This window comes from Vanellus vanellus (assembly GCF_965231255.1).
Source record: "Vanellus vanellus genome assembly, chromosome: 2".
In the NCBI taxonomy this organism is placed as follows: domain Eukaryota; kingdom Metazoa; phylum Chordata; class Aves; order Charadriiformes; family Charadriidae; genus Vanellus; species Vanellus vanellus.
In genome coordinates, this window is record NC_138906.1 from 144,121,035 (window position 1) to 144,147,303 (window position 26,269).

The 26,269-nt window shown below is 42.2% G+C and overlaps 1 protein-coding gene across 1 annotated transcript; it reads right to left on the reverse strand.

Annotated features, from left to right (window-relative positions):
* Positions 1 to 26,269, reverse strand: CDH17 (cadherin 17; the record flags this gene model as incomplete). The annotated part of the gene is made up of 17 exons (XM_082479837.1): positions 1 to 409; positions 4,700 to 4,816; positions 4,916 to 5,032; positions 6,996 to 7,232; positions 8,417 to 8,547; positions 10,381 to 10,625; positions 11,891 to 12,082; positions 13,528 to 13,604; positions 14,868 to 15,083; positions 15,791 to 15,941; positions 16,826 to 16,957; positions 18,657 to 18,856; positions 19,523 to 19,681; positions 20,881 to 21,019; positions 22,538 to 22,675; positions 23,336 to 23,434; positions 26,225 to 26,269. 17 exons carry the CDS (start codon positions 26,267 to 26,269, stop codon positions 300 to 302), a joined length of 2,505 nt encoding a protein of 834 aa, XP_082335963.1. The 3' UTR covers positions 1 to 299.

The following is a 26,269-nucleotide window of genomic DNA, read 5'->3' on the forward strand; positions in this document are numbered from 1 at the left end:
GCCAAACAAAGAAGGTCCGTCCCATGTATTGATCCTTGCAGGAGCTCAGCATTTGGTGTTGTCATGAGTTAACACTTCAGTCAAAGCTGATATTCTTACTAATGGCTGCTGCTGAAATGTATGTACATTTTTTGTTTTGTGACTGAATAGTATTACAAAAGTGAGGTCAAAACCCTGGGAGCCCGCTTTTGCACGTTCATATCCTCAGTTTGTGATAGTAAACTTCTGGGCTTTGGGAGCTATGAAGCTCACTCCTTCCCGACTTAAAGAGCACTTTTTTTCTCTTGATGAAACAGTCATTAAGCCAGATTTTTGAGTTCAGAATTATCCTTCACATCTTTCTGGTGGCTCTTCTTTTCATTTTTCTGTTTGTACTTCATGTGAAAAAACACACCTCCTATAATGACACCTGAAAAACAGAGAGCGCTTATCAGCAAAGGGAAAAGAAATTTTTCTGTAGAAGTATTTCAGCAAAGGATGTCACACCCGCACTGTAATATCCGTGCTGTTTTATGACTTGAACAGAAACAAACGGCTTTGGGGAATGACCACGCAGCATTGAACCAACAGCATGTTTAGGGACCCAAAGCACTGGTGGGCAGGATCAGATGCTTCAGGGCTCAGGAGACTTCCCCCAAAGGAGAATTCGTCTAGGATCTGACTAGATGGCAAAGTGTCCTCTTCAACCCCCATCCCTTTGAGCAGTGATTTATCATGTTTTTCTTAAATTGTAGTCGCTGGGGATTTTTTTCCCAATGGAATGGCAATTCTGTCAGAGTAAAGCTGAGAGTACTGACAGCAAATTTGTTCTTTGGGAACTCCTTGGTATCTCTTAGGGGTAGCTGATGGACCCCAGAAATTTGTGCACCTATGGCCGAGAATGACCGAGATTTTCTTCTAGCCCGGATTAGAAGTGCCTACACCCTTTATCATCACTTGTCATATCCAATCTAAGGTTTCATATCTCTTCATATGCATATATATACACATACATCAAATATGCATATTATATATTTGATCTTTTTAAATCATGATAAGCTTGTTACACTGTATGTAAATTTATTTCCTCTTTATCAGCCTTAGATTATCTATCACTTTCAAGATCTCTGTTCCTTTAGTAAAGTATATAATAGTGCTCAGCTACTCCACTTGCCCCATTCATTGCTCTGAATATCTGTTCTGTAGTTGTTCTTATTTTACATTCATACTTGTGGTACCTGAGTAGTTAACCAAGGACCATGACTAGTATCTGCCACCTTATATTTATTCTCCCACCCTCATCTCAGGGGGAAATACCTTCCAGGAGGAAGACAATTTGTCTTAATGAAAGAGTTTCTCTCATCAGAATGGATTGGCTGAGGGTTTGGGGTGCATTTTTTACTTTTTGTATTTTGTTTTCCAGTGTGTATGCTCCACGTTTCTTTTAAAGAAAGTGAAACTACAGAGGATCTTTGGTCTTGGAACAAAAGGTGCTGAGGTCTGAGAGAGGCCTGAGCTCATGCAGGAATTCATTCTGGTGTCAGACAGGCACCCAAGAGATGGCTGGTTTTATGGTCATATTTTCTGAGCTTCATGGCCAAACACAATGTTTGCAATCTCTCCAGGTTTCATAAGATCTTTAGATACTTCTCATTGTTTTTTCCTTGCCCATGTCTGATCCTGCTAAATACACCTGAAAGGCTATCATCTGATTTTGCCTTTAAAGTGAAAAAAACCTTCCTATTGAAAATACCTGCGTATTCATTTCAGCAGTTCTTTTAGAAATCCTTTATAAGCTACATACACTGTGTTTTTGAAAAGTCATGAAGTAGTAGTAACTTTTACTGTGCTCTCTGAAGCTGACTAGCTCTCTTGTAATGAAAACATCTTTAGTCAGTTATCCAACATAATTTTCACTTAAATGTGTCACTATACTAAGTGAGGGATCAGACTAAGGCATTGGCAGTAATAAGCGACGTGAGAAGCTTGAATAGAGATGATAAAGGTGTAGTTTGAGGGATTTCTCTGTCAACTGCATGGTCTGAGTATGGCTTCTTCCATTTTAAGTTCTTTGAATTTTTTTTTTTTCTTTTTGTCTTCAAAAGAGAAACATATGCATCGCATATGCATCGGCACTTTCTCTTGCTTAGGGGTTTGTGTATTACAAAAGAAAAATCAACACAGAGCTTTGGTTTTGTCTTTTTAGGTACTGGACTTGTTCTTGGGGGCTCGTTCTCTTTTCTTTTAGCATTGAAGTAATGGCAACTTACATAAGTTCTTGGGTTTTTTTCCCTTTTATCCTCTAATTTAATCCAACTTTTTTGAATATGAGGTCTGTAACATATTTAATTTGTTTTCTTTGATTTTCTCCATGGGTCTTTCACACTCCCTCCTCTCTGTACAGCTGAGTCACAGTTTCCCAGTCTGGCTCTTGTGACCATCATATTCAAAAATCACATGGGACTGAGCACTGAATTCTTCTTGTGCTTTGCTTCCTAAGGGACTGGATCCCATCAACAGTCATCCTCACTACTTTTGCACTTACATTGATAAAGAGAATACTGAAGGAGCTAGAGGATGTTGTGGCAGGACCCCTCTCTATCATCAACCAAACTTCTTGGCAGTCTGGGGAGGTCCCTGCTGACTGGAAGCTAGCCAATGTTATTCTAATCCACGAAAAGGGAATGAGGGAAGACCCAGGGAACTACAGATCTATTAGTCTAACCTCAGTCCCTGGAAAAATTATGGACAACATCATACTGGGTGCTATTGAAAGGCATTTAAAGAACAATTTAAAGAACATCAGGCACTGCCAACATGGGCTCACAAAAGGAAAGTCCTGTTTAATTTATTTGATATCCTTCTACGATAAAGTCATCCATCTAGTGAATGAAGGGAAGGTGGTGGATTTTAGTAAGGGTTTCAATACTGTCCCTCACAGCATCCTTCTGAACAAGTTGTCCAACTGTGGGATGAGCAGGTTCACAGTGTGCTGGGTGAAGAACTGGCAGAAGGGCAGGGCTCAAAGGGTTGTAGTGAATGAGGCTACATGTGGCTGGTGACTGGTCACTAGCAGTGCTCAATTCTAGGCCCAGTTCAGTTCAACATTTTTATCAGTGACCTGGATGCAGGAGTTGAATGCACCTTTAGCAAGTTTGCTGATGATACCATACTGGGAGGCGCTATTTACTCTCTTGAGGAACACAAGGCCTTGCAGAGGGATCTAGATAGATTGGGGCATGGGATAATCATCAATGGCGTGAAATTTAACGAGTCCAAGTGCCAGATTCTGCACCTAGGACAGAGTAATGCCAGGCACAAGTATAATTTGGGAGAGGAGTGGCTGGAGAGCAGCCCTGCAGAAAGGGACCTGGGGGTGCAGGTCGGCAACAGGCTCAGCATGAGTCAGCAGTGTGCCCTGGCAGCCAGGAGGGAAAAACCCATCCTGGGGTGCATCAAACACAGCACAACCAGCCGATCAAAAGAGCATTCAGCATTGGTGCAGCCTCACCTCGAGTACTGTATGCAGTTCTGGGCCCCACAATTTAAGAAGTATATGAAAGTCTTTGAATGCATCCAGAGGAGGGCAACAAAGCTGGTGAAAGGGGTGGAAGGAATGTCCTATGAGGAATGGCTAAGGACTTTGGGTTCGTCTAATTTGGAGAAAAGGAGGCTGAAGGGTGATGTTATTGGTCTCTACAGCTTCCCGAGGAGGGAAAGTGGAGAGGGAGGTGCTGATCTCTTCTCCCTGGTATCCAGTGACAGGACATGTGGGAATGGTTCAAAGGCTCTGTCAGGGGAGGTTTAGACTGGACATTAGGAAGCATTTCTTTACTGAGAGGGTGGTCAAACGCTGGAACCGGCTTCCTAGAGAGGTGGTCAATGTCCCAAGCCTGTCAGTGTTTAAGAGGCATTTGGACAATGCTCTTAATAACATGTTTTAACTTTTGGTCAGCCCTGAAGTTGTCAGGCAGCTGGACTAGATAATCATTGTAGGTCCTTCCCAATGGAAAAATTCTATTCTGTTCTGTTCTGTTCTATTCTATTCTATTCTATTCTATTCTATTCTATTCTATTCTATTCTATTCTATTCTATTCTAATATGAAAAAAAGATTTTGTCTTGTTTTGGAAAAAGTTTTAAACTTCTTGTTGAAGTCGCATCAGCTCATGCCTATAAGAACATAATACTGTTCACTACCACTTAACAATATAACTGTACTTTGTTCATGTAAATGCCAGCTCAAAGCAATTCTCCATATGAAAAATGGAAACCTACGAAGCTGAAATAGGTGAATAAAATCATAATTGTAAGCTATGGGTACAGACATTTTAAACGTGATATCCCTGGATGCTTCACTATTTTCACTATAGTCTGGAAGCCAAAGACGAGGCTCCAATCCCTTCCCTGACAGGGAAAATACAGTAGGTAGCAATGAAGCAACAACATGCTACAAGTGCAACATTTTCTTCTGTCATAGCTGCTTGCTGTGCCATTGTACATGCATGCAGAAGCACAGGCCAAAGAAAGCTATTCCTATGACCAAAATCTTAGAATTATGCAGCAATCATGATACACAGACATGAGATCTTCCCTCTATTGCTGATTCTGCAATATTCATGGCACGTCTTCACCTAACAAGTGAATCAGTGTCAGAAATGCAGCAGCACCATCATATCTTGGAGATCTGGCTTCATATCAACCAAGGAAAAGTGACCTACCAATGATAAGCAGGACCCCAATAAGAATTCCAATTGCCTGGCCGGTGCTTGGCCGGGAGTGCTCACGCTCTACTTCAATAAAACATGAGTTTTCACTCGAACACTTGCAGACGTTTACTGCAAAAAGAAATGCCATGAGGTTAATGGGAAGTTTAGTAGTCTTATTCATAAATGTAACTGCTGTCTTGAAATGAATAGTTCTGGTGCACAGTATACCTTCTAGATTCACTTTTCTTTCCAAAGGTGGTCTTCCATTGTCATTAATTATTACTGGAACATTATACACCTTCTCTTCAAAGTTAGGATGTTTCGGAGAGAGGTAAGCATGAGTAGCTGTAAGTAGGAAATGGGACATTCATGTCAGCACAAGAAAGAAATTTGGCTCAATATTCACACCAGCTGCAAATACTCTTTTTTAAGGCTGCTTTGCACATGATGGTAGTTCTTGATTTCCCCTATGTCTTCCCAGGTCTCATTGGTTTGCAGACATTAAGTCAAAAGAGACCATCTGAACGCCTAGTCTGGCCTTCAGCATAATATGATCAGAGAATTTCCTTCCTAATTTCTACAGCAGGCCAAATCTGATCTTAGGTGGTGCTACACAGGTAGCATCACATTTAAACCGAGAATACCCCCTCATACTCATACAAGCTGTAACCAACTTAAATTGTTCCCAAGATAACTTAGTTAGGACAGACCATCCTTCTAGCACACTTACACTGTCACATCTAATCCTCTTTAAAACTTGGAAAAGTAAGACTATAACAGCCATTGGGATCAGACCAAAGGTCTATCGATGTTAGTATCTTGTCTCTAGAATAAGTGGAGATTACAATAAAAATGCAAGCATGTATTTTAGTTTCTCCTAATGCTCTCCCAGCCTTCAACCATTTTCAGCTCAGGGACTTCTTGAGCGAGAGGTAATTTCTTGCTTTGAACTTGTAGAAACTTACACAACACCCTGTGGCAACAAGTTCCACAGTCAACTACCTCCTCCTTCTGTCTGCACTGGAGATAACTCCCATAAGCTTCATTTGATGCTCACAGGTTTGTGTACTGGAAGAGAGGGCAAATGACAAACCTCTGGCCACCCTGACCATAGCATTCATGACTTTATAGACCTTTATTGTGTTTTTTCCCTACACTCTTCCAAGCTAAAAGGCAGTGTCTTACCTTACTGCTTCCATACACTTCCTTATATCGGGCTACTCCATAACTCTGATTATCCTTGTCACCCTACCTGAACTTGTTTCCAGTTCTACTGCAACTTTTTGGAGATGGAGAGACCAGAGTTCAAGATCTGATCAAATCATGGATTTGTACAGGGGCATAATGATGTTCTCTGATTTCTTCTCTGGTCCTTTCCTAGTAATTCCCAATATTTGGAAAAATTTGCTTTTCTGAACACTACTGGTAATTTGATCTCACATTTTCATGGAACTGCTTACAGGTCTCACTCCTGACTTGTAATGACCAGCTAGGCACCCATGATTTCAAATATGATTTTGGGAGTCCGAGGTTCATTTGAATGTGCCGTTTTATTGTTCAACCAGCTCAGTCTTGCAAAGATGTTCTGCAAGTCTTCACATTGGGTTCCTATTCAAATAACTTTGTATAATGAGTAAACTTTGCCTCCTCATTGCACACCCATACTTACCGAACTACACAGATCCTAGCAAAAAACCCTTTGGAAAACCACATGTGAACTCCCTTCACTGCAAGAGCTGACCATTTACTCCAACTCCTGAATTTGAAGTTATTATTTATCCTTTCAAAACTTGCCCCTTTCACATCATGGCAACCCAGCTTTCTATATTGAGACATTTCATCAAACGTCTTTTAGGAATTCAGATAGGATTTATCAGCCAAGCACTTATCTATGTGCTTACTGATCCCCTTCAAAGAACTCCAGTTGGTTTGTGAGGCATGATTTCCTTTTGCACGTGAAATGTCCAAAATACACAGTTTGCAAACGGCTCTATTTCTTTAGCACAAGTTATTTGTATTCATTTAAGTACACAGTACATTTTATTCTTACATGTTTCTTCTCTTGTAAGTACTAGTGAAATTATAGCTTGCAACACACTAGATGCCATCTCTTGAAAAACTAATTACTGACTTAAGTGTTCAAATAAATACATGCCAAAATGCATGTAATTTCTCAAAACCCTAATTTTTTTCAACATGGAATACTGGATATGCAATAGTAGAATGAAAAGGAATTCAGTATTTCTTGATATTTCCTGGAGTACTTAGAGAGTCCCATATCATTATAAGAATAGCTTTATTAACTTACCATTGACTTTTGAGATTTCCCAATTAATTTTTGTATTCATATCCTCCACAAGAGAAAAAGTAAATGATGAATAAAACCATTGTTCATCATCATCAGTAGCTTGAATGAAAGCTTTCTCTCCTCCAATGAGCGGGTGACAGAAGAAAGGAGGATATTCCATAACTAACCTTGGAGGGTTGTCATTCACATCATTTAAGTGTAGTACAAAGCTTGTTTTGGATTTCTGAGCTGCATTATCTGTAGGGTTTAACAGAATGCAAAGTTACATGCACATCTTGAACTTACACGCTGGGTTGTTGCATTTGCGGCTATTGTATATTATGTACACCATTAGGCAGGCAGTGGGAGGTGGTACTCTGTCTGCAGGTTGCAGGGGCAAGGTCTCAGGAGGTCCTGAGGGACTCATAGTAGCTGTCACCACTTCTTAAAAAGTGTGGATTATTTACCCCCAACTTTTGCTAACTGCAGAACATGAGCAAGTGAAAGGAGGCAGATAGACCATTGCATCTAGTAAGTGGTCACATCCACCATATCTGGTAAGTGGTCAGATCCAAGGTGACCAGTTCTCTTTGGAGCGCTCTTTTAGACATGAAACTTTTTCAGTTTCCCATCTATCTTCTATATATAGGAAATGCAAGTCAATATTCTGCCTTGGGGCCAAGACAAGGGCCCCAAGAAGAGCTTTCAGAGCCCTATAATTTCTCCAGACTGTTCCTGCAGGAACAGCCCCAAACCACCTTGGTGCTTGACGAAGCAATCCTTTTTTCTGACATACAGGAACTGCATCTTTACCCATATCCCCCAAAACAGTGGACAGCATTATTGTTCATTTGTGTTTAATAAAGGAAACCTAGATTTATACTTCATTCAATCAGATATAGTCCAGAGTTTTTAACCCCTATTCAATATAAATCAGGTAATGAAATCTCCCCAGGTGGGCTATCTAAAAGATTCTAATGGCTGGAACTAGAAGCCCTAACATATTTCAGACTAACTAGTGTATTAGTTTTGTTCATAATAAAATGAAATTCTGTACGAGGTTGCAAGTTATGTTTTCAGGAAGCCTAAGCATACCTACAGGAAAGACTAAAATCTTTATAGGTATAGAGGAAAAAAGTGGCAGAAAATGTTGATGCTGAAAACACTGAAGAAATTCTAACCTTCTCTATATGCCATGTGGCTCAAGCAAATATAACAGCATATGATAGCTAACTTCACGAAAGCTATTTTAATCCTCATTATCTACAACATCAAGATTTCTTTTAAGAAAGATAAATGCTTAAGAAATATAGACTTCTAAGTATACATCACATGTTCCTGTACATTTCAGGGGTTTAATCATGGGAATTATGACAATTCCTCATAAAGCAGTAAGAGCAGGGGATTCCTCCGAGCGTATATGTAGTTGTTTCATCACTTACTTTGTTCTGATGCAACAACTTCAACCGTGTACATTTCTTGCTGTTCTCGATCCAAAGTGGAAGCAGTGTGTATCTGCCCAGTGGTTGAATCAATCTTCAGCCATTTCCTTACGTCACCTTCTAAGGAGTATCTTTGGAAAGAAATAAGAAAAAGTCACATATACTATTCAAAATTGGGGAATATTGCTGACAAAGCAAATAGTTCTTTACTGATTTTAGGCAAGCGGCTTGATTACAACTGTACTCGAAGAGAGGTTTCTTGGAAGACTCACAGTACTACGGCCAACCAGGAGAGACAGACGGAAGAAGGAAGGCCAAACCATCGAGAATAAAGAGTGGGAACGCCACTGCTCCTCCAAACTGTGTACTGCGACACCACCTTTCTCCTAACTGGGAAACACGGGGTGTTCCTGAGCTTTTTGGTCCAAAAGTCCGTTCTGTCCCAACCCCATGTCCCTCTCTCCCCATCACATCTCCCACGAAGGGGACACAAGCCAAAGGCTGGGGGGCAGAGGGAGAAGTGCATCCAGGCACCCCAACGAGGGGCTGGGACCCCAAGCTGGACTACAATGGTCATCTGCTGCCAGTCTGGAGCAGCCTGTAACTATCATCCGGGCAGCCTTGGAACAGAGAGTGCTTTAAATATCACCACATAATTGCCTTTATATTATTGTTTTTAAAAAAAAAAAAGCAACAAACAAACAAAACAACACAAGGTCACTGGGTATTTACTTACACAAATTTAACCATGAACATATGACCCAGTTAAAGCATGGGCATTTGCTTGGGTAGAAGTGACCTGACCTTCTCATTCAACGCTTTTGTTCTTTCAGTACCCCTTGCATTAAAAACAGCATGCTGACATGCTTGTACATCTTTTGCTTTTAATACTTTGTATTTTATGTCCTTTAACCTATTTTTTAGCAGAAAAGTGGTTTGTGTAAATATGAATTCCTGTCATCTGTCTCTGTCATCATCCCCAGAGCTTCTGGACTATGTGGCTCACTTTCAAACCAGTTTGACAGAAGGCCAAACACGCTAAGTTCCCAAAAGTTAGGGGAAAGTAGAAAGCCAGATGAGAAACCTCTGGGAATAAAAATCCAGGGAAAGCCTAACAGTCATATCCTGCAACTCCATTAACTACTTGGTGTTTCACTGAATTTTAGTTAAATTTCGGGGATTGCTTGTTTTGGTTTGGTCTATTCAGCATCCCAGCTGGAAACCGTGCAGCAAGAGCCACAAATAATCCTTGTACCTGACTCTACTGTGTAAGGTACATTTACACCATGCAACACAGCGCTGTGCATAGATCCGTGAGCTGGCAGGGACTCAAGGTGACTTGACCATACAATATGGATACTGAATGAGGCAGTTTGAGGGTTTGCATCCAACCCATGAGCATAGGAGTTGCCTTGCACAGAGCTTTGCATCCGCAGCGGAAGCAGGTACATCATCTTTGGCAGTTGGAAGAGAAAACGAAGGAATTGTCAATTATAGACTTGGGCTTCAGTCCAGGTTATCTGTTTTGGTGGAGAAAAAGCCCTGCATGGTTTCCTGTGTGACATGAAAAGCAGCTACTGCCCCACTGGTCCCTAGGAGTACACAGTATATGCTTCATTCATTTGTCAAAGGCATTACAGATATGGAAACCCTGTTATTCTCAGACCAGTTTTGCCTTTTTACTGAAGACATTTATGGGCCTTCTTCCCTTTTAGTTTCCTGCCCCCCCCCGGCTGATGCTTATAACAGTACAGAGACAAAGTTGGTTAGAAAAGCACTGCCCAGCAGTCTGCTGCAAGCAGGTCACCGGCCACCACCCCACCACACCTCCACTAGGAAATGAGACTTTTATGAGAGTCTTTTCCTGCATGCCAAATATTGGGTGTGTTTTCCTTGTACTAGATTGTTCTAGAACAACTTTCTAAATCTTAAATTCAATAAATAAATCATGGTCACTCTTTTACCGTACAGTATCCCCCTCAGGATCATAGGCCTCCACCGTCATGACCAGGGTGTTGATAGGAATGTTTTCAGACACTTCTGTTTTGTAAACTGGCTTGTGGAAAACAGGGGGCTCGTCCACATTTGTTACAAAAACTTTAAACAAGGTAAGAGAGCTTGAGTTGTACTGCACGCCCGGCACCAAGGGTTCGGGGTTAGTGGCATTGATCACCAGGTTGTACACTGGAGCTGCTTCAAAATCAAGAGCCTGGATAAATGAGAAAAAAAGGTGCTTTAAACAATGGCCCCACTGCCATGGGGAGCTCCCGTGTGAAACCACAAAGCCCCCCTCTTCTCAAGGAGGAGATTGCATCCCAGATAGAGACAAAACAAGGGAGAGCTGTCAGGAGCAAAATAACACTGGGAACAGTCAATTTAAATGAAACCATATGCGCATTTGGAGGCCTCCTCAGCAACTACATTTCCTAATAATGTTGCCACCTGCCTGACTAAGTTTAATAACTATATCCTGTTTACAGCAATAGTATTTATAGTTCTGTATGAGAAGGCCTTGGGTGACCTCTGGGTGACAAAAGTCATGCAAGGGTTGTTACACCGCAGAGTTTCTCACAATTGCCTCCTTGGGAAAAAACGATGCGAGGTTGAGCCTGAAGATGGTCCATCAAATGCTGCATCTGACTACCCTTGGCCTGGCCAGTGGCAGGTGACTGGAGGCAAACAACATGTTACCCTTTGGCAAATGAGTGATAGGTTTTCTGGAGCCATGGTTCAAGCGCCTGAGAAGGCTAATTTCAAAGGGAGACCACTTTTGCTATTGAAATTCATGGATGCAGCAAAAAGTGTTCCTTATGTTCCTGTCTCAAGCATTCAACATATGGAATGCATCACCCATCGCAGCACGTGCTGACCTTGGCTTTGTCACAGTTAATGTCTGCTTCAGCAGGAACAAGCTGCCTCTCCATCTTGACAGTGAGACATGGTGGTCTCACTTGCACCTCCCATTGCAAAAACCGCCAACAGCCCAGAGCACCAGCAGGGAGGAAGATCTGCCCCGTGACAGCCCACCACCATGAACACAGCTCATGGAAGCATTTAGCTGGCTTTCTCTTTTCCAGAAACACTGCTGCAAAATCACTCAAATAATGCCACTTTTTTCTTTATAGTTCATAAAGACCTACTTCATCGGCCAGAGTGTGCTCTGATGGAGAAGGGGCCAGCAGCAGAGGCAGTGGAAGGAGCTGCTGGTGGCAGTGGGTGGGTAGGGGGCAGCAAAGGCGGGAGTATAGGTGTGCCTGAGCACTGCACAGGCACAGCGCCTGAGCCCAAGACTGGGACCTCCTGCAGTCTGCACCATGCTTAGGGTGTCCTCACCCCACTACCAGCCAACACTTCCCTCTGCAAATTTTCACCAGGACACATACTGTTTATGCCAAATATATATATAAAAAAGTGTGTGTGTGTATATATGCGTATATATATGTATAAAGGAGAAGAATAGACCCGTCTATTCACCTTGTTAATCTTGACGAACCCTCGGTTTGTTTCAGGATCTGTCTCTATGATGAATGAGTTGTTTGGATCTCCTTCCTTCATTTGGTAAATGATGTAGGAGCTCCCTGTGGCAGGCTCATCTCCATCAGTAGCTTGAATTTCTAATATCACTGTTCCTACTGGGACATTTTCTGCAATAGTCACGCTGTCATACTGAGGAGAGAGAGATTGTTGAAATATGACACACTGAGCACCATCTGCAGATAAGATCTTGAGTGCTACAACAAACTCGCGACTCTTGACCATGGATGTATTTCAACGCACAGCAGCCATGTGAGGGAGGGAAGCGGTGGGTGCATTTCACAATGTAGCCAGGTTAGAGAGATGTACAAAATCATCAGTGAACAGCCTTGCAGCAGTACAGGTCAGCTACCACACAGCCCAGTGGAGCCCAGAGATGCAAGATGGGTACTAGATCTTCTGCAATGTTGCTATATCCCCCTTTTTAGCCATACATTTATCAAAGATGATGGGCTCTCTTTCAGTGGGTGAGCTATGAGTAGAGCAGCAGTCCCAGACCCTCTGGAGAAGCATTTACCTCCCCTGTTGGATTTACTCCACGTATGCGCAATGCTCGCAGCAGTAGGGGCAATACCTAGATCTCCTCTGTACCCAGTGAGCATCCACTGACTGTTAAATATTTAATTGCTTCATGCACCACAGGCCATAGCTACATTAGCAGCCTAGCTCCTTTCACTCTGACGTGTGCTCTGACCCAGCAGTCTCATCTTGAGACCAAGTCCTGGACCGAGACCTTGAGGTGAGAAAGTCAACAGCCTGCTATGTAGGCACACAGTCTGCATGTGTCTAAGCACCATTATCATCAACAGAGAGCTGAGCAATACGGTCAGCAAAGGCCAAAACCCAACACAGCTTCCCCAAGAGAACATCTACACCCATTGAGCTAGACAGTTCTCCAGAGCCCACCACCTGCATTGCCTACAAGTATGGTGGGAGCTTAGGCACCTAAATGTAGACACTCCAGCCACTGCAGTGTCTGCAGGAGGTTTGGGCCAGCAGGCAGAAGTAATGGAAGGTCTCTCTGACAGACACCAGCACCTCCATCAGAGGAAGAGACAAGAGCCTGAACGAAGGGCCAGCAGGTACGCCCTTTGAGTATGGATCACTGGGCCACTGTTTCTGGTTAAAGAAAATATAGCCTTTGATTTCCATTCACCTTCTGATTTTTCTGGATACATTAATACTGTGTTTGGAAGAGAACTTGGGAGATGTTAGCTTTTTCCATTTAGCTATTTTAATTAATTTTAAAACCTTTTCTTCCTCCTTTCCCTCCAGATCTTACATTTCTGGAATAAACTGCATTAGTAGAATCACTTCTTTCTGTACACATATTTTTCCACTGAGCAAATTACTTTACATTTCAGAATTAACTATGAGTCAGTCCCACTGCCTACTGTCTAGATAGACCTTATATGCAGGCTTTGCAGCAATACTTTGCCTTTATTTTCACTAACAGATTGCTCTATTACTTGTTCTATAAATGGTTGGTTTCCCACTGACATTCTATAGACATTGCACACGTGCTCAACAGTGTCAAAAGTGATTGGGACATCAAAAATGGTGTTAAAAATACTCACATCTGATTTTTCAAAGATGGGAATCTGATCATTGATGTCGATGACATGTATTTGCACATCACAGATTGTTTGGAATGCTGCTTGGAAAGAGAACAAACAACGTCATGGCAACTCTTCTGCTGAAAATAACTTTCCTTCAAAAGGGTTGACTGTGAGCAAAAGTGAGCCCTGCCAAATTGCCTAATCCAAGCAAAACCCTACTTTTGTAAGAAGCACTTGATCTCAAGTATCTTGTAGTCAGTGAGAACCTCACTTCTATCTTACTATTCACCTTCCCAATTTCGTCAGCCTGTTTCATTTCATTTCCCTCACTTTTTCTAACCGTATCCCTTTACCAGGATGATGATGGCTATGAACTGTGTTAGCTTTCTCCATATCACTTTTGCATGTCAAAAAGTAAGCCCCAGGTTGTTATGCTACTGTGTCCTCTCGGTGAGCCATCAGACAGCACCCTTGTTTTCATTACAGCCAGACTTAACCTTCAGATCTATGTAAACCTGAGCTCTACCTGAGCAGGGACACCCGTAGCAATGGGAACTTGTGATTAAAAGCATGCTCTGTCTGGTCACGTGCTATTCATATGTAGCTGGATTTCAGTGTTTTACAGACGTGCTTCGTGACATGAAAGTTAAGGAATATTCTAAACAAAACTATTTGGATGGAATTCAAATAAGCATCCAAAATGAATCACCAGCTTCTGTCCCTGCAAGGTTTTCATATCATCTGCCTAAGTGATGCTATCTTATTTACAGACATGTCACACTGCTTTCTTTACATGCCAGTTCCTCCATCCACCAGTGTTGCCTGACTATAAGGACAGCAGCACAAAACTTTAAGCTTTAGTATGGAGTCTGATTTCCTTTCCATTCAGTGAACCACAAAGGACTCCTGGGAATTTGCATAATGGACAAGATTATTTTTGAAGATTAATTTCAGCTCTTAATCTTTTAAAATACATTATCTGTACTCTCTAAGCAGCTGTGTTTGATTTCTTGACTTTTTGAGTCCCTTTGAGAGATTTTGGGGGGAAACCACAATCATGATCTCATTTTTTTTCCCCTGCGTAAGGAAATCTCTTACTGGATTACTTGCTAACAAGCTTCCTGGTTTATCCACGCTTTGCCCTAGAGCTGGTTGCTTTCCATACGTGCGTTATGAATTATGGTTAACCTCTCTGCATCTCAAGAACAAAGCAGTACAATGCCAGAGCAAGCCTGCTCCCAGTGCTGTCGCTGCTTCCAGTGCATCCTCTAGGTCTCCTCTCATCCCTTGGATGCTGAGCAGTGGGGATGCCAGCGTGAACAAAACGGTTCCGATGTATAACAGCAGGCATTACGTACCTCCATCTGTCACCAGCACCTTCAAGGAATAGTTGGATGCAATGCGCTTGTTCAATGAATGGCTGGGTAACTGCAAAACCCCGGTGTCTTGTTGAATAAAGAACAGATTACTTGAAGGAGCAGCAGGAACCTGGCTTTCAATTTTGAACCGCAGACGAGAGTTAAGGGTGTCCTTCTCATCCATGTCTGTAGCAACCAGGGTGCCAATATTACTTCCTGTGGCAGAGGAGAAACCGGAGTCAGTGAGATTATGCGGAGGTCTTATTCCTCCACAGAGGTACACGCCGACAACAGTGATACCAATGCAAAGGAGGGCAATGAAAATACAACTGCATGGAAAACACTGTAATGGGATTTTTTCCTTTAGCATCCCAGACAGCTGGTTCAGGCCTCGGGCAGTCCAAAAGGACTGGGCCGCATGTTTTGGTCAGAAGAAGTGACTGTAACAGCAGACACTTTAGTCCTGAAACAAAATAACTGATGTGAAGATTTAGGGACAGGTTTCAGTAATGGTTCATTGAAGTCAAAGGCATTATGCTAGAGGAGCATCTGGTTGAGGGAAAATGGGCTTATGACACTTTTAGAGCAGTATTTCTTGTATCAGTAACAAAAGGGATGTTTTTCTTTTTACGTTCTAAGCAGTTGTCCAAAACTGTGGTTGCGGGAAAATGCAATTTTATATTTTAAATGGAACAGCATTTTTTAATTAGGGGTCTTAGATCTGTCATTCTCAGGTTATTGAAATCCTTTCCACATGAATTAATGAAGTGAAAACAACAGGGCTATTTGCACAGGAAAACATTTCTCTTGGAGAGCTACATTTTACTTTTGGGGATCAGAATTTGTAGCTTTATTTGCACCCAGCTGGAAACAATAACAGGACTAGAATGATGTGTATAACCTAGTAGAAACTGTTTTCTTACCTCCACCTTCATTTTCTTGAACTTCAATTACAGTGAGGGCTGGCTGGCACACAGGGGGATTGTCGTTAATGTCTTCCACAATAACTTGAATGTGCAGAGGCTTGTCCACCAGTTCTCCCTGGTTATCTTTTGTGATCGCAAAGAAAGAATACTGCAATAAGAATATTGAGATTAGATGTGTTGAATGTCCACTGTGACAATATTTTGCATTTAAATGTATAACTATGGGAGCGTTCCTTGCAAATGAAATATCCTCTCATATGTTTGTTTAGTATTTTCACTCTGTTTAATTCAGAACTCTTCCATCACTCCTTAGTGCCTGAGGTCTGAGTTCTCAGAAGACTAAAAGTCTTCAAAAGTCACTGCACTGTGAACTTGCTTTTGCAAAAAATCAAGGAAAGCAGGAATATCTCATTTTTGTCACTTTGCAAATTCATCTGTCACATACAAAGATAGGATTCCTGCTGCATATCTGATCTCTGGCCTATTCTGTGCCCAAACTTCCTCCCAGAACAAAAGGACAGAGACGGTTTTCTGTCTAAAAGACCCCCAGATGGGGAATTTCAGGGTAACTTAACAGTTGCACCTGCAAGTTAAACCCTGCTTCTTCTGCGGAGAGATCCCTGAGGCCCCTGGGATCCAGAGTAGATCTGAAACATCCAAATCTTCTGCCCTCCACAGATGCCGCTGCCTACCTCTTGCTCATGCACCTACAATCCTGCTATGGCTGGTCCATGTTGTGCATTATACATACACTATGGGCAGGGATTGCTACTGCCAGACCCGTGGAAAAATGTTGTAGGGTACCAAACTGAAGGCTGTTTATGGTGTAGTAAATGAATGTGCTTTCGTATCTATCAAGTCATTCCCAAACAGAAGAAAAAAAAAAACCAAAAAAAAAAACCAAAAAACCAAGAAACAAAGCTTTTATTTCTTTTTTTCCCCTCTGTCCTTTCTAATGAGCTTTCTCGTATTTACTCCCACACCTTCCTGCTAAGGTGTCTCCCATTGGTAAGGTTTTACGTGTTTACTTACAGTATCCTTTTCTTCCCTGTCCAATGGTTCGGTCACATAAATAACCCCATTCTGATCGATGGAAAATGGGAGCCTGGGCAGCTTTTCTTTTTCAAAGAGGTCATAAATTACATCTGGCTCATTTGAGTGCACCTAAAAACACAAAAATAAGTCAGGATAGGAAGTCAGAAGTGTAGACTGAGATTTAACAGGGATGGTTTCTGGGCCACAAACAGAAAAGATTGCATTCCTGTTAGCTTCGTAAGCCAGAAAAATAACAGTTTGGCAGGTTCTTGGGATGAGCTGCAGAAAACCAGACTGATAATCCACCTCTGCTCTCTGAATTGTTGTGGTGAAGCCATTATACCTCAGTTTCTCCAGCTGTCCAGATGGGCTATGACACATCATTTTATGGAAGGGTTTTGGGATGTAGAGCTAAATACATGAGAAGAAAGCATTATATGTATTTGAATGCCCTGCCACTAGTTTATTCCATCTGCTGACACTGTCTATTCCTGACTGTTGTTTTGGTTTGTCTAATTCAGAGATGTGGAACAACAAAACGAATAACCAGTACCTATCTGCACGTATGTGTGTGCGTGCTCTTTACATGCATCAAAGTCTGTGATGAAGGATCTTTAGTGAGGTACTTCAGATTTAAAATGAAATGCAGTAAACAGACTGCCAGATTAATGGAGTCAGTATTACTGTTTATGTTTTATACTACATAGCAGTAACTGCATTTCATTTTCCCTTGGCAGAATCAACATATCATTGGCTGCCACACAAAATTTATATACAAGTGACCCTAGAATGGGAGCAGCATTGCACGTTAGTTTTTCTTCCACTTGTTTTCACTCTGGACTTCTTTGGGCTGTCACTGAGGCCAGTGGGAATAGCACCGAGTCAGTTACTCTTGTAAGCAGGATCCGAGGAATCCTGCCATGTCCGAGGGATGACGGCACTGGGAGTGTGAGTGCCAAGGCATTTTTTTAAGTCAAACATTTCTGAAAGGCTGCTGGCCTCTTCGTTAATATTTACTGATGTATATACATCACTATTGGTCTGCAGTTATTGGCAAAATATTTTCTTTGCACCGTGAAAAGAGGAATACCATGGGAATGCAGGATGCCAGATGAGGGCATTTCAGTCCTTACAAGTTACTTTTGATATAGCAGGTGTGCTGCATCACACAAAACTTGTCACAGCAGATATCCCTGAGTGCGGGGGACTGCCCACAGCAGGGTTGCATTGGAGCTGGTCCCCTGTCAGGCTTTTCTGCAGATGGAAGAAGCTAACCTCAAAACAACCTTCAACAGGTTAGGTCTTGGTTTGCCCGAAGCCTGGAGGGCCCATGGTGTTAGCGTACGCCTGGAAGTGCTCCAAGAAACCCATTGGGAGAGAAGAGAAGCACCTCTGCAGAGGCACCCAACTGTCACATGTCCGTCTGGGAGCTCCCTTGGGGTATCTCAAGAGCTTTATCTTTCATACTGTGCCAAATAGCCTTGTAAAGCACCCTTTTTCTTCCAGTCATTACGCTGTAACAAAATTCTCCAAATCTTTCTTCTATCCATGGGATATGCTCACACACAGGCGGTGCTAACAGCCTCTCCAAACTAAAGGGCAAAGTCCAGTCACTTTAATGTTTGTATTGACTGTATCTCAGTAACCTTCAAACCATTAACTTTCGTACTAACAATAAGTTAATGAGACCTGCACTAAAGATCATTTCCAAAGGATACCATATAAAAAATAACTGGGAGGTGCCAAAGTCCTTCTGAAGAGCCTGGTGTTGAATGCAGTGGGGACACCTTCACAGTTAGCTGGGAGAAAATTACTCCAAGGACCCTACCTGGCTGATGTTGACAGGATGGACCTGGGTTGAGTTTTCTTGGATGCGGATGATGGGGGGAGCTTTCCACAGGCTCTCCTTCACAATGATGATTACATCAGTGCTGCTGGTGAAAGCATTCGTTGTCATCCCTGCCATGTCCTTCACAGTGACAACGAGCGTGAAGGTGTCTTGCTTTTGAGGATCTAAGTAATGAGAGCCTAGAGACAGAGCAAAGACCTAAGTGAAATAAATCAGAGGCGGTGGAAATGGTTCACCTGCCCATTGCCACCCACATGCACCATGCTGCCTCATCTGTGCCAGATTCACGCCTTAGACTGGCCTCTGTGCCAAATCTCAGCAAGATGTTTCCTCTGGCTTCTGTGAACGATGCAGCACAACATCAGGAGGAGATAACCATATGAGACCTCACTGCTGTGTTCTCATGTTGTGCAGATGCATAGCTGAACAGCCCTCACTCCAGTTAGGCACTTGTTCAGCCCAGCTGAAGAGACAGGGGGTTTAAATCATTGCAGTTTTGTCAGGATCATGTGGCCGTCTGAGTTTTTTCTGCATTTTTCACTTTACTGCTTTTCATTTTCTAGATTTCAAGGAAGAGAATTAATCCCAAGGTATGACTCAGCACAGTTGTGAGGACCAGAGGATCTACCTCTCTTCTCAAGGTACTTTTAGATCCCAATCTCAATTTCTTCTAACTTTCCTTGAAGTTACTGGGACACAAAGTTCCCCAAAACCAGAGCCTCAGTGCGGTATGTCCCACTGACTATGTTTATTCAGAATTTAACATCAGAGCTGTGTTGTTTTGTTCCTATGTACACCCAGGAACTCATGTTTGCTTTTTGACAAACAAGACTCTTTTTACATACCTTTCTTACTCGGTGAGATTGCTCCAGTTACATTATCAATCTGGAAAAGCATTTCTCCATAAGGGTTGGGAAAATGATGGAGAATGCTGTACGTCAACTGTGCATGGGGAGTTGTAGGATCATCACGGTCAGTGGCGTGGACGTTCATGAAGGGCTTGCCTGTTCAGATTAGAGAAGAAATAACGGTAAGAGGAGACTGAAACCTGAACACATAGTCTGTTTGAGCAGAGCTCTCAAGCCAGGAAGGCAGCTTATGGGGAGCTGCCACTGTTTCATCATGCATCTCTCATGGTAAGCCATGCTTGTGTACAGAGATTGCATTGCCTGTGTACCATCCCACAGGTTCCCTCTCCACCAGCTCTGCATAGCAGGATCACAATAGGTGTGAAGACCAGTTGACGAAGAAGGTGACAGAGCTAAATTGGAGGTCTATCTACCACCCAAGAGTGCCTGCACCTAGAACGTAGCTCACTGGTACCTCTCTTTAAGGCCACTTTGCAGTCCTTATACAAATCAATTAAACCCAAAGCACCTTGAGAAAAACGCCCTACAGCTGCAAAACAGTTACAATTAAAGGAACATTCATATAGAGACAAAAATACTGAAGAGCATGGTGACATAAGTGAATTTTTGCCTTTTTGATCACCAATACAAAATTCAAAACCTTTTTTATTTGAATGCAGTTGAAGAATGCGGCAAAATATTGCAGAATGGTTTTCTGACCCTATGGAGCTTTATGCGCGTGTTCTTTAGTAAAAGTTTCTTCTTGAGTCCATAGTCGTGGGGATAACAGCTGGCTGAATCCTTTGTTTCATTTTCAAGATGTGGGTCTCGAACTGCTCTTCTATACTTTCCTGATTTCCGGACTGGATCACTGCAATCCATCATCTAAGACTCTCTCCTAGACATTAAGGTTCAGCCCATGTTCTGAGAAGCATCAGTCACAGTAAACACATACCTCATATCTATGCTAGCATTTTATTTCACTGGTGTGCAAAGACTCACATATTAGCGTTCTCATCTGTACAGTCTTTGCCAATCTTTAAACTTTAAACTCCTAGCATAGGGGTTTTTTCAGTGTAATGGAGAGGACAGGAATATTTGCCTCAAGTGATACTTGCAAAGCAACAAGTACTATGAAATATATCTGATTAGACTCATCCTTTTACACTGCATAGCGGGCACCTATTTGCCCTTTCATTATATTACACTTGCTTACATCCTGATTTTGTACAGTCCTGTGGGAAGGAAAACTGATCTTTTTCAGTTGTTGAAGCATAGCTCCCACTTTATCTTCCTGTTTAACTACTTTACCTAGCTTCTCATTAACTGTAATATTTTATTATTATGACAATTACCTGGACGGGAGTTCTGCCTCACTACTCCAGTGTACTTTAATTGGTCAAATTCTGGTGGGTTGTCATTGATATCCTCCACATATATTGTAACAGCATATGGGCCTTTCACTATGTTTCCCTTTTCATCCAGACTTTCCACCTTGATTTGGAAAAAGAAGGAACAGCAAAGACATATTTTCATGTAGACAAATTAAAAGACATAAATGAACATCAGGATGTCAAATGACAAGTCATTCTTACTGTGACGCATATCTGGTGAGAGCCATCACTGGGTGGCTCCACCTACAAGGACAAATTTACCATGGTAGCTCACTGACAATAATTCATCACAGTATATAATGTAACAAAACAAAATAACCTACTCCTGCTTGTGCTGACACTTTTCAGAAGGCAATTTCTTACAGTCTCAGCAGACTACTTGTATTCTTGCACAGCTTAGACTTCATGCTTTTCTTTAAATAGAAAGAGATACTTTCTAAAGAACAAGAAGAAAACCCAACATAATACAGTGGACTCAAGTGTGCTGCTGTAAATATCAACCACAAAAATAGACTGATCTAAGGGTTTGTAAAGAAAATTTTTAGTTCTGATCACATTTTTGTTGCAAACAACTTGACTTCTTATTTTTCAGCCTTTGACTTTAAAGCACCGAGTACATATTATGTCTGTCAGACTTTATTTTGTTTGCACATAATACATCAAATCATGATTATTTATGCTTAACCGAGTACCATTTTTCAGTTCTGTCATCACTTCTTCTTGCCTGTAAAGGTTTCCCATGCTTAGGTTTAATGACTTCTGGGGCTAGAAAATTGTCCTCTCTAATTGCAATCCGAGGGTGCTTTAGAGCTGAGAACCATTAAACCTGAAGCGCTAGACTATGGGAAGACAGCTAAGAGTAACTAAAACGTCACCATGTACTTTGTTCAGATACTGATCCTCTCCTGATCATCTCCTTCTCAGTTGCTATTGCCTCAGAAAAAGACAGTAGCATTTTTGACACAGAATAAGAGCACAAGGCTATACTGAGACCAAAAGATCACCTACCTGCCGTCCTACTCCCAACAGTGTTTATGATGAGATCCTTATGAAAGGAGCATAATACCAAGACATGCATACAATGCTCTTGCCCCTAATAGCCTCCGGCATCTGCCAAACAGCTTTCTGCTGTTATCTAACAGAGGTTAGATCTGTGCCTCTGTGTCTAAATGTCATTTACTCAGAGCATTTGTCACTAAATAGATTATAATCTTCCTAAATAGATTGCAATAGTTTATTTTCCCATTCCAGCCATGGAATTCACCCTATCAGTCTTCAGAGATAACAAGTGAATCTCATTCATGGGACCAGATTTCATTTCCAGTCAAGCGTCCTCCTAATGTTAGGAGAACTAAAGGATTGGTGTTGGTATCAGGGTAATTTTTGTTTTCTCAACATAACCTTCCTGTGCTAAGGAGCATTTTCCTGTGCAAAGTCAGAACTATAAAACCATGCTTCTTTTGGCAAAGCTCAATATTAAAACTGAAAAAACTGTCTGTAAACACAGACGAAAGAAAGAATTTGAAATTTCAACAGTTTCCCATTAATTTCAGGTTTACCAAAAAAAAAAGGGTGGATATAAGTAACCTTCCCTTTCTATTTTTCATTGAGTTTTTACCTGCAGCCTGTGCACTGTTTTGGTCTCCCAGTCCAGAGACCCATTGAGATACAGGATACCTGTCTTCGGCACAATGTCAATTATTCCGTCTTTTTCACCAGTTACTCTGAAACTCACAGCAGGTGGCTCGGATGTGAACTAGAATGGGGAAAAAATCAGAGGGAAAATCATCCTTTTTTTCAGCATTTTCACCATAATCTAAATAATTTCATGTTTTTGTGTCTTTTAAAGTCTATTGCCAACAGTGTGCTTGGCTGGGGGAACGATATTTCAAGAGTCTGCTCAAACAAATCTACTCTTTTCTGATCCTCAACAGAGGAGTTTTCACATTATTTCCTGAATGCTGCAGGAAATCCCAACTGTAGTCTCTTTCCAAACCAAACGTCTGCTTAGGACAGGGCTTTGTCTGAGCACGGGAATGGAAAAAAATGACACACATCCTCCATTTGCCCGGGAGCTGGATCTGTCCTTCTGTGGTTATGGCTTTGAGAAGAAAACCGCAGAGCTGAAGGAAAATGATGACATGAGTTACATGGAAACCTATTCTCTAGGAATGATGATTTTATTAATCCCTGTCTTAGGATATCCTCTTAAAATGTGTTTGAGAGAAGGGATTTTCTCCTGCTTTTTGTATTTAGAGTCTTGAGCTCCCAGATAGAGGAAGTTAAAGTTAATTTCAGATCTTCTCAGGGGACTAGTTCTTCCTGCCCGCACAGATGACAACACTGCCCGTGAGGTCACTGTGTGGCAAATCATGTGTTTTTTGACCAGAGTGGATACCAAGAGACACTTGATTACCTGGTAAACGACACGCACTCCGCCTCCTTCTGGAATAGAGAAATTCATGTCCTTCAGAGGCCCGCTTACATGCAGGTCCTCCAAGTTCTGGCACATAGCCTGAGAGAGAGAGAGAAAGGGATGGAGGAAAGCAGCTGAGGGATGTCTGCTGTCACCATGCATGAACAGCAGCTCTCCATCATTGAGCCTCTTGCAAGTTATTTTGCTGTAGCATAATGGACGAGACACTGGCTTGCACTGAACATCTCCGGGTCCTTTAGTACACATCCATTTTTAAAAGCAGTGTTATTTATTAATTAATTTGAAAACAAACATTTGGTCCCTGCCCTTTTCTAACCACTACATAATTAAATGAGATCTGATCTAACTTAAGGAGCAAACAGAAGCACCGAAGAGCGGAGGGTAGACTGAGAGCAAGAGGAAATTCAGAAAAGCATTTCTGGATCACCTCTGTGTCCCCAGCAGGACCAGCCACATCCCATCCAGGAGCTGCACAGTCCTGTGGCCACAAGTATTGGGAGACCCAACGCCACACCTGGGGATGGGGAGGAACTGGGGCTGCACCCCTTGTAATTTCCTCAGTAAACACAAACCTTTTTTGTAAGGGAAAAAGGTGGACCTCCCCAGGTCCCCCATTCCACCACCCTCAGCTCCCTGGTGATCTGAGCAAGCCGCTCAGGCCCCGCGCCTTCACATCAGTTGCATGTGAGTATAAACCGCAGCCAGAGCAAACACATCTTGCTGATCTCTGGTTTCTACCTCACAGCAAAGATACTGTGTAAGTCTGTCTCGGGCCTCTGTTTTCTTCCTAATAGCTGGCAATGACTTCCCATGGTGTTTTTTCTGGCAAATCTTTTATGACTTTTATAACCATTGCCTCCCTAGTGCCCAAAATGCTCTGGACACAATCCTGCCCTAATCTTTCAGGGCTGTTCTTGCTCTTAAACAAAATAAAACAAACAAACAAACAAAAGGCAAAAATCACTCTCCTAAAGCAGCCCTTGCACACAAGATAATTCAGCCTATGGTTCAGATAATCTACCTGTTCCTTCAAAAGCAATACCAAACTGCCTTAAATGCCCACCCTTCTCTCACTGTCACCCTCCTCTTGCCAACACTGAGGAGCCGCCTGCCAGAATTAGGGCTCCATCATTTGGCTGCACAGGTAAAAGTCCCTTTCTTCTCATGTGAAAATGACTTTTTTCTGCTTTATGGATTCAGAGTGCCATTGCCGCGCTGTCCATCACCCCACAGAGTCAGGTTCTGGGAATGCATGTTCTCTGCTGCATGACTTTTCCCCTGGATTTGGTCCTATTGCTGCTGGGACAGCTATTCAGCCTCTCACAGAAAAGCACAGCTTACATTATTACCAAGGGAAAACTTAATTCTGGCTATGACAAAAACATAGCTAAGTTCAGCGCAGTTTACCCTAAAGTGCTGCTCTGTGTGTGTGCGTATGTGTGTCACAAGTGGTGTTTGAATAACGCCAGATTCTGCTCAATAATAGCCAGAGATGCTGCCCTCCTCACTTACAAGGGCTTGTGACTCCTTTTGCAATCAGGAAAACTAGAATACTGGGAGAACTGGAGAAAGAGGGGGAGGGATGCTAGTGAACACTAGTGACAGCAGAAAAATATCCAAAAAAGCCATGTAATATAAGTACGCATACCAGAAAAGAGTACTTTACAGCTACCCTTTACTATTTTTGCACAATGCTGACTGCTGGCCTCTGCCAGCAACAAGATAGCAGGACCCTGGATCTGACCTGCTAGGGCTGTTCCCATGTGGCATTGGTGGACACGATTTGGCTCCTGGACCATTTTTCCCAGGGCCATTTTGTGGAGAGGTTTTGCTTGGTCATGTTCCTCGCCGTGGAGGAACAAAGGCTGACGCTATAAAACCCAATGGGTTCAAAGTGCAGGCTGTGAAGCAAGTAAGAGATATCTCCTCCTGTCAATTAAAATTACTTTATGTGGACCATAAATATTTCCAAATGTATGTCTACAGCATGAATCACTACTCAGGGGCCTGAAGGGGAAATAGGGTTTTCTCCTTGGCCCGTACCCATCTGGCATCCCTTTTGAAGATGGCCGTAATGCCTGCGGAGTGGATTCATGGGGGGTTGGCACTGCCATGGGCAGCAGCTTTTGAAATGGGAAGGAAGGAGGAGGTGCTCACTACTGCACATCAGTCCCACCCCTCAGGGTCCCCATATTTTGAGGCATTTGTTAATAGACTTGAATTTGACTCTTTTTTTAATCTTTTCTGCTAATTCCAATTGTGAAAGTAGAAGACAGCACTGTAGTCTTTACAAACATCAGTAAAGCTATTGAATTTAATAGATGAGGTCCATAAATAGCATAATTAATACATTTCAGTTCCAGAAAATCCCCTGAAAAGGGATTCACATAGACAGAATAATGAGGACAAATAATTAATATGCACGGTTTAAACTATGTGCCATTATATGTCTTAGAATACATTTAATATGTCAGCACATGTAAGGATTGTAATACAGAACACATGATGCAGATCTCTTCACTGTTTGGTGATTTGTTGCAGTATTTTTATATCTTTTCTAGCATGAAATCCACTTATTGGAAAAAGTAATATCTAAGGAGGAAGTACAAGAGGCAAAATAGGTAAATTGGTGTTTCTTAGGCTTTTTAAAGTTTTTTTCCTAATGATTGACACGTCTCCTTAACTTTTGGCCGTGGGGTCACACACGTGTCAGCGACGCTCTCCCACACCCAGTGTTACAGCCGCTCTGCCGGCACAGGCTGTCGGCTGGACCTGCAGACTGGGATGCCCCACGGGTTAGAGCTCAGAGGCTCACAGTCAACCTTTGCCATTTGCTCCCAGATAAACAGAAGAAAAGCTGTAACTCACCGAGTGAACGACAAGCAGAAATTGAAGTCCCCACAGCTTAAACAT